The 11,284-nt window shown below is 39.7% G+C and overlaps 1 protein-coding gene and 1 long non-coding RNA gene across 3 annotated transcripts; one reads left to right on the forward strand and one right to left on the reverse strand.

Moving 5' to 3' along the window:
- Positions 1-740: 740 nt before the first annotated feature.
- On the reverse strand, positions 741-8,897 carry LOC106605436 (uncharacterized). Its single transcript, XR_001328848.3, has 8 exons — positions 8,763-8,897; positions 6,463-6,659; positions 5,130-5,197; positions 4,875-4,943; positions 3,994-4,730; positions 3,698-3,823; positions 2,169-2,235; positions 741-1,811 (listed from the first exon to the last, which is right to left on the reverse strand). It is a non-coding gene; the product is annotated as an uncharacterized LOC106605436 (long non-coding RNA).
- A 341-nt stretch (positions 8,898-9,238) lies between these two features.
- LOC106605434 (uncharacterized) lies at positions 9,239-11,273 on the forward strand. 2 transcript variants are annotated; one of them, XM_014201086.3, is made up of 6 exons: positions 9,364-9,527; positions 9,649-9,945; positions 10,059-10,364; positions 10,476-10,595; positions 10,719-10,765; positions 10,893-11,273. In XM_014201086.3, the coding sequence occupies exons 1-6, from the start codon at positions 9,476-9,478 to the stop codon at positions 10,980-10,982; spliced, it is 912 nt and encodes a 303-aa protein (XP_014056561.3). In that variant the 5' UTR covers positions 9,364-9,475; the 3' UTR covers positions 10,983-11,273. The 2 variants fall into 2 exon arrangements, with proteins under 2 accessions (XP_045574464.2, XP_014056561.3); XM_045718508.2 differs by lacking the exon at positions 10,476-10,595 and having other exon boundaries at positions 9,239-9,527.
- The last annotated feature ends 11 nt before the right edge of the window (positions 11,274-11,284 follow it).

Raw genomic sequence — 11,284 nt, forward strand, 5'->3', positions numbered from 1 at the left:
TAAGACGTGATCTTGTTTGTTTTGGTTGAAAGTTCCTCTCTGATTGATTGATCTTCCTGCTGGACAGTATTAGTAACAGCAACCACTGTGATGTTTTCCTGGAAAAATACACAATGCAACTGTAGAAAGACATATCTAATACAGACTATACAGTTAGGGGATATGGAGAGGAAGGGACATACACCTTATGCATTTTGGATAAGAATACGGTTTGTACTGCACACCTTGAAAAATGTAAGTCTTCAATTCTCAATGTCACTTGGTAGCTGGTTATCATGAATGTTATGTATCTATTACCAGGACATCCATATGTCAACTTGTTATGTTAAACCTAGCCCATTGGCCAAAATAGCAGAAAGAGGTGTTGCCTTTTTAATACACACTGACTTGCATATAATGGACAAAGTTTGAGTAATTCTCAATTTTATGGAGTCTGACTAATTTCGTAATTTAATACAATACCTTATTCTTTATCACACCGCCACACCCAGCCTAACTGTAAAGCACGTTATCTAGATACCTATTTACTTGTTCCTTTCACACAAACAATAAAAAAGAAAAGCCAGGGGATGAGGGCAGGCTTAGATACAAACAGAGGCGTCTCTGTTCTGCCCTAGCTTCAGTTCTCCTGATGAACAGAATCATCCAACTCTTTTACAAACCATGAATGCATCCAAACCACTTCTGCCCATAAAAATCTAACAAACTTTATTTATTATTTACAATATTTAATCCCAAAATGATTTCGATTTTTTTTAATGCAAAGTTTAAAGCTCCAATGCACAGTCACTTCAAATGTTTACAGATAGTTACATCTCACAGATTTGATTAGTAATGGTGGATTTATTTAATCAGATTGTCAAATATACATAACATTGGTGTTTTACTCACTGGGTTGGGTTTGTGGAATAGTTAACTTCTTGGCATGCTAGTATCCTATCTCAAAATATGTCTTATCCAGTAGTAGGGAATTAGATCGGGATCTCTCAGCCCAAATCAAAAGGTTTGATTTACAGTCTTTGAAAACAATTAACTTCTTGTTAACTGTACCTGATTGGGTATTGTCCTTAGGGGCTCCCCTACTCATTCTTCTTAAATGTTAATTGCAGAATACATATGTTGACCCCATTTACTGAACTAGGATCAGCTTTCTTTTTTACAAAGGTTAAGCTTGCCTTCAGTAAAGACTGAAAATACAACTCAACCCATAACCACAAGGAAGCCAAAATGGCTAGCCTGGCCTCAGAGCCATTAGAAACATAATTGATGTATTTCTGAGCACGTCAAGACATATGATACCTTTCAATGGCCTGGTTACTTTAGACAGAAACTAAAGTAGGGAGGTTGGTCGGGGAGGAGTAACATATACTAAATGGAGTGTCTCTGATTTACGTACAGAATAATACGAAATACAAATGGAGTCAATGGAATGGTAACAACCACATGGAAACCACGTGTTTGATACCATTCCATTGACTCCATTCCGGCTATTATTATGAGCCGTCCTCCCCTCAGCAGCCTCCACTGGTAAAAACATTAGGAATAAAATAACAGGACATCTGCATTGCTTGCTGTTTGGGGTTTTAGACTGGGTTTCTGTATAGCACTTTGTGACATCAGCTGATGTAAAAAGGGCTTTATAAATCAATGTGATTTGATTTGAATAAATACAGGTTGAAATTACAATCAGTGAGCCAACGCCATGATCTTCAGAGATAATTGGACCATTTGTACAGAATTGTCATTGCTCCCATGCATATTACTTCATAAGGTCATTTCAGATGGTCTTCTTACCCAATTGACTGGAGCTTCTGGAGGAAAGAGAAGTAGGGAAGGGACAAAAAAAACAACCAATCGTAAAAACAGTCAATTACTTCAATTAAATATATACAGTATCTTCAACATTACATGAGTGATGTGTTTTCTTAGGAAGTTACTTCAATGTGTTTAATCAATATGTATGTTGACACATCTCTACACACCTATATCTACAATAATCAGTAGTCTACCTATTCAAACCTCACATTGAACCCCATCCCCCTGAAGGAAAGAAAGCATTCAGGGGAGATTGTCTCCTGGAATTTAAAACATGAAACTACACTTCCTCTGTCTACCTGACAGTACCACTGAAGTACATAAGCATACAGAAAGTGTGTCACCTACTGTACCTATGTGTCAGTACTCGTTCACCACATACATCCCTGTTCGGTTTTTCGATGGTCCCCCCATTTCACCCTGTATCAGAGAAAGTATCAACTCATCAAAGGTTTAAAACAGTCTGTAAAGATAATACTGCACACAAAATAATTTACAGGCAAAACTGAATTTTGCAGTCTGTTTTTGACCTGTTGTATAGAACTGCAATGTTAGCTTATCTTACAGATGTTCGTCTGTTCTAAAGCCTTAGTTAACGAAGCCTGAAAGACATCCATTCTGCTTAATTGTAACAATAAATCAAACCGGTGATTCATCAATTAAAAGGGCTTTGGGAGGAGAAGGTCATGTAAAGAGAACAGAGTGGTTGTGGATTACAATGTGTCTGTCTGCTGTCCATTGCCATAGAGACAGGTGACAGAGGGGGCACTCTTCTCATTATATGCTAGTCAGTCTCGGAGCAAATGTTGGCAGACTAGTACGGAACGACCATGCTCAATAAATTGATCAAGGAGAGTTGGAGGCTGTGAACAAATAGTCCTCCAATGTCTTCCACTGTCCCCTTTCCAAAACAACATGACAAACATGTTCATACCACCGCTAGCAGCAACACAGAATTAAAAAATATATCTACGTAAATGTAACACAATTATATGAAGTGCATAAACACATATACGTAACAATATCCTTATACAGTAGATTGAATATAAGCAATATACAGTGTAAGCTAACTCAAACTGTACATTTCCAAAACTAAACAAATATCTATGATGCATACATATCAACGCTAGAAAAAACCTGAGTAGATTTCCTCCTCACTTCACAACCTCTCATGTGTGTGTGTGTGCTTGAGGTGTGCACTGCAGTGTGATGAACATGCAAGTCTCATTAGTACAGTCAATGGTCTTTTTGTTTGGTGTTAAGGGAGAGATCTCACTCTCCCTGACGTTGGTAGATCCCATGGCATTTGTATTTAGCATCCCTTTCATAGCTCAATCGAGAATACATATTTTTTATGTCCACAATAAACACTACCTTTTTTCAGTCAAATCATGGTGTTGCCAGTCATTCAAAGTGATATTGATGAGTAACATGCCCCATACAGGAAGGTCCTTGGATGATAACTCTGGTATCATCCCTCATACGTACCCAAGGCAGGATTAAAGCTATAAACTCACAGCTCACAGATGATTGTGTTTAATTGGTTGTCTGGTCTACCAAGAATATCTGCTTATGTGGGGGTTTGATTTCGGAGATAAGCAACTTGGTGCATCAATGAAAATAGGTGGCTTGGGGGGAGGAGTATGGCTTGGGACCCTCTCTGGAAGCTACAGGGGTAGTTCAGCTGAGAGGGTAGAGGGGAAGGCTAGTGTTTCCCACGCCTCAGGTTTCCCTGGTCAAAACCAGAAGGGCACAAAGAGACATCTATCTAACACTGAGGCAGAGCGGCCAGTCTTAGTAACCATAGCCAACCTGCTGAATGCAGAATCTGAGCCTGTGTGTGTGTGTCTATCTGGCCTCTCTGCCAAGACATAGGACTTACATTAGGCTTGCCGTTGGGCACGTCGAAGCGGCTGTGTGTGGAGTACATTTGGATGTCTGCCCTGTGGTTGATCTGGTTATATGGTCTGAAGCTTCCATCTCTCTGCCTACAGCACAACCACACTAGCTGAAGGTCAAGAAAAGACAAGAATCATAGTACTTTTAAAATGGCCTCCTTAGCATGACATACTGTAACTGTTAGAGCAGGGTTGTGGCTGTTTCTGAGAAATTGGAGGTCTACAATGCATTTAAGGATAAACAGTGTGCATCTGTGTGTCTGTTTGTTTTTGTACTCACCAGCAGTATTAGGAGAATAAGGAGGATTAACAAGATCAGGGCAGCCAGTACCAATAGAGCGATCCCCCATCCTGGGACTCCCTCTCTGCCCCCAGCAACTACAGCTGCAGCATTCTCTGTAGTCTTATGGGTCACCTCCGTATTCTCTGTGTTCTTTAGTGTTATGGTCTCCAGGAATATGAGTGGTAATTTTGCTAATTGTAGTGTTATGTTCTTCAGGAATATGAGTGGTAATGTTGCTAATTGTAGTGTTTTGTTCTTCAGGAATATGAGTGGTAATGTTGCTAATTGTAGTGTTATGTTCTTCAGGAATATGAGTGGTAATGCTGCTAATTGTAGTGTTATGTTCTTCAGGAATATGAGTGGTAATGCTGCTAATTGTAGTGTTATGTTCTTCAGGAATATGAGTGGTAATGCTGCTAATTGTACTGTTATGGTCTTCAGGAATATGAGTGGTAATGCTGCTAATTGTACTGTTTTGGTCAGGACTAGTGGTGGTGGTTGTGAGGGTATGACTACTTGTGATACTAACTGTTGCAAGACTGGTGATGTTGCCAGATGAAATCATTGCTGTAGATGCAGTTGCATCCCGACCCTTCCTGAACTGCTAGCCGTACTAACTAAGGCAGCTGTAGAAGTCGTCGCTGCAGGGGTATTTGTGGTAGATGGTGGTGAGGAAGTTACGGTTGCTGTGGTACGTGCTACAAGAGGTACTGTGGCTTTTATTGGAAGTTGACCTAAGGAATAAAGAACATATTTGTGATTCCTGCTTTATTTGACTAATAACAGTTTCTTAAGCTATTTACAAAACAGTTTTTTTAACATACAAATGAATCAGGCTTCTACACAACAGAAGTAGATAAGGTTGCCATCTTCTTTACCTTCAGTATAGGCGAGGTCCAGATCAAGGGTTTTGGATTTATTTGATTGGATATGAGTGGAAAGTAGACCTTTAATCAAAGTTGGAATGATCATGAATGTAGTCATAAACATTAATGTCAAGTTTGCAATGACTGATCCATTACTGCAAGAGTGAGACCAGTAGTCAAAAATAATTATAACGTACAATTGTCAATGTCCTTAAGAATGATATTTTTTTTCAATGGCAGAATTTTAAATTCAACATTAGAGCTTACCTGAAGATTATATCAAATACACCCAGATATTTGTCAGACTCTGGCAAATGGCTGTGGACGTCATCCATCTGAAAAAGAAAACGACACAGCAATCAGAGGAGCACTTTAGTATTATCCTCCAAGCCTACAAGGCATGTCTTCACACCTTTACTAGTTTGAATATTGATAATATTGTAACAGGTTGTAAGGGAGGTATCTATAGTATCCTTGTCTATGGTGTAGTGGAGTGGGTCAACTGGAGTGTGAGCTAGTAGTGATGGCTCGTTTTTGCGGTTTACTGTTAAAATAGTGCTCACTGCTAGGTGTTGGAGAGCTGATGATGTTGGTGACATAGAAATACAATGAATAGAACAGCCTTGGGAACATCTAACCCTGGCAATTTTACAAGTAAACTCATGGGTACACTCGCAATGGTTGCTTGGTATAAATGCAGTAAAGAAGTCAATGGAACTTGACCAAAACAATGGAAATGCCGTGGAAATGTGTGGGGGGAAAATGCCGTGGGGGAAAGATCCCGAAGCTCACCAGCAAAATGTTCCTACATATATATATAGGCTATTGTTTATGTGTGTATTGTGCTTGTATAGATGTCAACCCCAATACATTTTCATGTCATCATCACCAATCAACTGCATTACAGTTAAAAGCGATTGACTTCTACCACTGATTGTATGCTAGCTATGCTACCGGCTTATACGAACAAGAGTTAGCACTTAGAAGTCACTTCTAAGCCTGAAAGGGACTACTTCTAAATGTTATGCAGCGAAAACAGTCAAATATATAAAAATCAGACTTTAGTAACCACATTGTGGGCCTGTTAATATACATCAATCATGACGTATTTGACGAATATCCGTTTTGTTAGATCATATCTGTTGAATGTGCGCCAATCCAGCGTCATTCTTCTATACCCCACGGTCTGTGTTCCCTTGACCTTTTTACCGCATATATTGTGATGCAATAATTTCCATAGAAATGTAGAATGTTCATTCAAATGATGTTAACTGATGGGGCTCATGCAATATAATGTATTTTTTTAATGTCAGTTGAGTTAAATTAACAAATCACAGCATATATTGATGGGTGCACTTCCTGCTTTTACTTCCTGCTTTTCTCCAATGGGTACACTTGCAATGGCCGCCAGTCCACCCATTATGCCACAATTGACTTGAATGGGGACGCCCGTTCTATTAATTATATTTCTATGGTGGGTGACTTGTCTTGGCAAGCATGAAGTATCTCCACGACAAAGAGTTATTTTGTGAGTATAGACTGAGTGATGAGTTGAGGCTCTATGGACTGACTTGAGCAGTAAAAAAACACAGACTCTTACCATCTGTTCCACCTGTTTCCTCAGCTGTTTGTACTCCTTAGAGCTTTGATTATTGAGTGACTCAGTGTAAATCTGGTTGGTGATTCTGACGCATAAGTAGTAGGCGGACAGCGTAGCTGGGGTGGTCTTGTCACTGCTGCTGGGTGTTGCTCTCCGTAAACGGGAAACAGGCACAACATCAGCAAAGAAAAGGAGTGCTGTACAGGAGAATGGGAAACAAGCCGAAATTTAGCAGAAATACTGTTTCACAGCCATCGAATAAATTACTGCCATTACCCTTAGAGACTGACTGATTGAAGTGCCAATTACAGCCAATAAAGGTAGCCTTGTACTGTGGAGGGGGGGGGGGGTCACCATCTGTGATCTCAATCACTGCAATAATGCATTATTTATACTAATGTAATCCAAAACAAAGTTTGCAAATGTGTTTTCTCAGTGCGGGAAATAAGTTGTTTTGTCTTATCCCAGGGTTTTGTCTTATCCCAATATTTGATTGAGTGGGGTCGATTGTAAATCCATAATACTATTCTGTTACTGCATAACCCTGAAGACATTTTATACATTATGACAGATGACAGATGTTTTGCTAAGATTTAAAAATCTTCTCAGTGTGGGTTTTAACTCCAGTATATTGGCATCACTCGAGGCACCTGAGGAAGCAATTCAAAGTAAAAAAAATAAACAATTGGCCAAAATGTCATCAAGAAGGCTCCAGAGCAGCCGGGGACAAGAGAATCATGAAAAAGTGGTATTCTTTTTGTGTGCTGATAAGGTTTGACTCTCCGTAAACCACAAAGCATGATTTACTTAGATACAGGTAACTGACAAAATAAAGGAAACACCAACATAAAGTGTCTTAATTGGGTGTTGGGCCACCACGAGCCAGAACAAGTGTAGGTGTTTAAGAAGTGTAGGTTATAGTACAACACAGTCCAATGCTTCCCATGCAACAGTGGTTCCCAACCTTTTTCATTTACTGTTTCACCAACAGAATTTTGCTCTGCCCAGAGTACCCCTGAAGTTCCCCCTCATGTGCATTTTACCAATAGGCCTATGGTCTCATGAGTCTTCTCAAGTACCCTCTGTGGATAGGCCGAGTACCTCCAGGGGTCTTAGTACCCCTGGTTGGGAATCACTGCCCTACAACAGAATTCTTTAAAGAAATGTAATGGGTAAATGTGTTATAGGCTACATATTTAGTATAATCAATAAATTAAGATGCATGGAAGAGTAGATAGATAGATGTTTTCTGCCATACCTGAAACAGCCAAAGTAAGAATAATCCCAAATTTGAGTGGTCTTTTCTCCATGATGTATCAAACAGGTTGACAGACTAACATTTTTTAAAAGAAAAGCCAAATACGCAGTGAACGTTGGGAATTAACCTGGTTGCTTACTTGTGAGAAACTATTTCTGTCTGAAAGAAACGGTTATTTTATCATCCAGATAATTGTGCAGGTAGGACAGGTGTATGGCGCGGGGCAGACCCTAGAATATGAGTGTGCGCGTTGGAAGAGAACGTAAATATAGATATTCGTGGTGTATGACGCCAACCAGTGGCCAGAAGGATTTGCTATCGGAGTATCAGTTTCACCTTGATGCTGTAAACCTTTGAGAAGCAAGGCACAAAAAAGGCATGAGGCAAAATCAACAGCCTGACACAGCCACTATTTAGTAAACTGAGGGAAACTACTCTCAAATCCATAAATGGAGCAATGGCAAGGACTGAGGTCGACATGATGTTTGCAAAGACTAAAATAACAACAAAAACATAAACCACCATTTTGAATTTGATAAATGATAGGATTAGTCTTGTACTAAAAGTTGTACTAAAATCATTTATATCTTTCCAGAATAAATGGGTGTGTATCATTCATTGAAATTGATATTGAACAACAGGAAACCCTTACAAAAAATATTTCCGTTTTGAAACTGCAGTCGACTGTGGTATTTTGGACGTAGTGATTGCAAAATACCTACACAGCAAAATTACTGCAGTAAAAAAAAGTTTTATTTTGGACCCAGTATTTGGAGCATACTACAGTTATACTGCAGTCTGACTCCAATCTTTTTTCGTAAGGAAGATTGTGCACGTCATTCACAATTTCCCTCATCCGTATGTGGAACCCTTGTCTTCTACTCGGAAAACTGATGACTGCGGTATCTGAATTAAGGACATGCAGTGGTTAGCCTACTTACTGTTTTATTTTTCCAGAAACACAAGCGAGAATGCAATTGAAACAACTACGCAAAGGAAACTAGCTAGTTAAGCTTGCCAAAAGTGCACGATTGTTACTTACCTACAACAATGAGACCTTTTCTCCCTGATAACAGTAATCAAATACACATTGTGACAACTTTCTTTCTCCCTATCCCCCTCAATCCCACCCTACGCCCCAAATTCGCCCTCTCTCGCGCACACCCTCTCGCCTATAGATGGGACATATATAAAGGTCAGGGAACAAGATGTGACGTAGTTGGGGACATGTAGGCTACAATTTTGTGTACTGGGATGTCAGGGTATAGAACAATTGAGGACAGGGAGGTGAATTATAATACAAACCCTGTCAAATGGATTAACCTTCTTTGTACTTCTTGGCACATTCGCCACACGTTGTTCTGCCACCCTATTTCACAACAACATTGATGTAAAAAGTTTAATCCCGCTTGCAATCCTGAGGCTTTGAAAGTAAACCTGGATTCTTGAACAGAAAAATGGGGTAATATATTACAACTGTTTTCACTTGTGTGAAGGAAATTCCGTTGATTTCAAAAAAATAAAAGTGTCTGTTTTTATGATACCCCAGGCTGTAGAACAGCGACATTATTCATGCATCACTTTGAAGCACATTTTAAGCCATGTGATGATTTGAGTAAGTGCTGCTCTGTTGTCTGCAATGATGGAGGAGTGGTGTGAGTTGGTGACCTATTTCAGTACATAGATATTCCGCACTCCTTGGCAATCTCAGCAGTTTGGCACTTGATATGTGTGCTACAACACCTCATCCTAAAGATGTGTTCAAGTTGGATGCAGGTGACATTTCTCCTTGCACACTTGATTGTTGGTAAGATTATTGAAATGCACAACATCTACTATTGTTGTATATGACTGTACATTAAATACCAAGTTGCAGATGATTTATTCTCTATAGTCAGACTTTTAACTATGTTTATGCTCTCCCACAGCAGGAGCAGTGGTATACCAGTACCCAGGGTCACTAACAGTGGCAGAGGGTACCAATGTGACATTTTACTGTGACATCAGTGAAATGGGAGGGGAATGCTCTTATATTGTATGGGTGCATGTGGGACCTATGAGAAAGCTCACACTCTGGCCTCGAAAAACCTACAGTGTCCACACCAACACGGCTTGCCTCCTGAACATCATCAATGCCAACAGGACAAGTGTGGGCATCTTCTACTGTGCCCTGCTTAACGGTGCCATGCTGAACATGGGCAATGGGAGTGTGCTGGAAATCTCTGGTAAGATCAGATGCTTCTCCATTGTTTATATTAGTGTTCATATTTTCTAGTCCTGGGAGGTATAGATTTGGTAGTTATGACATGTCATGTATGTAATGTTCTCTCTCTTCCAGACCCTATCACCTCTGACGTTACTCTGGAGGTCCTGGTGCCTGTGGACTGGCAGGAGGCCCCCTCATCCCCAGTCCCACTCCTGTGCCTGGTGTCTGGACTGGATCCCAGTCAGGCCAGGGTGTACTGGGAGGTGGAGGGGAAGGTTCAGTCCTCAGAGCGTTTACCTGAGGTTCAGTCAGAGAAGCCAGCCAGTGTCAGAGTCCAGCTCTCTGTACCTGGCCATACCTGGGCTGAAGGTGAAGAGATCACCTGTGTTATGGAGAGTACCAGTGGGGTGAAGATGAACAAGACAGTCAGCAGGATGGGTAAGAGAGATCGCCCCAGGGCTATGGGTTGCATTTGTTTAGAGTGTCTCTCTGTATAAGTTTAAAATGATGTAGAACTCTTATGTGTCAAAACAAATTGTATATTTTTAGGAATGGAGAGGTCTAGACAGGGAATGTTTCTGGCCATCTCTTTGGGCAGCATGTGTATCCTTCTTTCTATTGTGGTGATTATCATCACCTTGTATGTCTGCAGACTGAGACACGACCCTCGTAAGTACTGTTTGTATTTGATTAGTTATTCATGATTGATGACTTTTCTACATCTATAGCAGCAGTATATTATATAGGCTATCAATAGTATCTTTAACATATTGTATCATAATATTTCCAAAGGAAAGAAAATATTTCAACCCTACAAGCACAACCAGGACGGAGCACAGGTAAAATAACTTTTTTTAATAAATGTTTGTGTATTATACTATTCTTTTTCTGAGATTATACTATTACTATGTTTTCTACTATTACAATTTGTAATGATGATAATGATTGTGTTTTCTTGTCATTCAGGGTCTGACTGAGGTGCAATATGCCAGTTTAAAGTTTGGAGCTGTTAGTGGCAGACCCTTACCTGCAGCTAAAAACAGACAATATAAGTAGGCTAAAGCTGCCCTAGTAAGACCTTACATGTGAATTAAATTTTCTCCAAAAACATAAAAGAAGTGCTTATTCATTCAGGGTCATCGGTTTGTCAAAATGCTCCTGTGCTTTCTTGCTTATGTTTTCTGACCTACTTATTTGAGTCAATGATGTAAGGATTTTTGCCTTTAGAATAAGGAACTTATGTAGTCAGATTGTGTAGTCATTTTACAAGCTTTGTGATTAGAAATCATTTGTCTTGTTGAAATAATAGCCAAATGTAAATTACATTAAAGACAAATACAAGTTTAATTTATGGAGTG

The sequence above is a fragment of the Salmo salar genome, chromosome 05, assembly GCF_965601325.2.
Source record: "Salmo salar chromosome 05, fSalSal1, whole genome shotgun sequence".
NCBI lineage: Eukaryota > Metazoa > Chordata > Actinopteri > Salmoniformes > Salmonidae > Salmo > Salmo salar.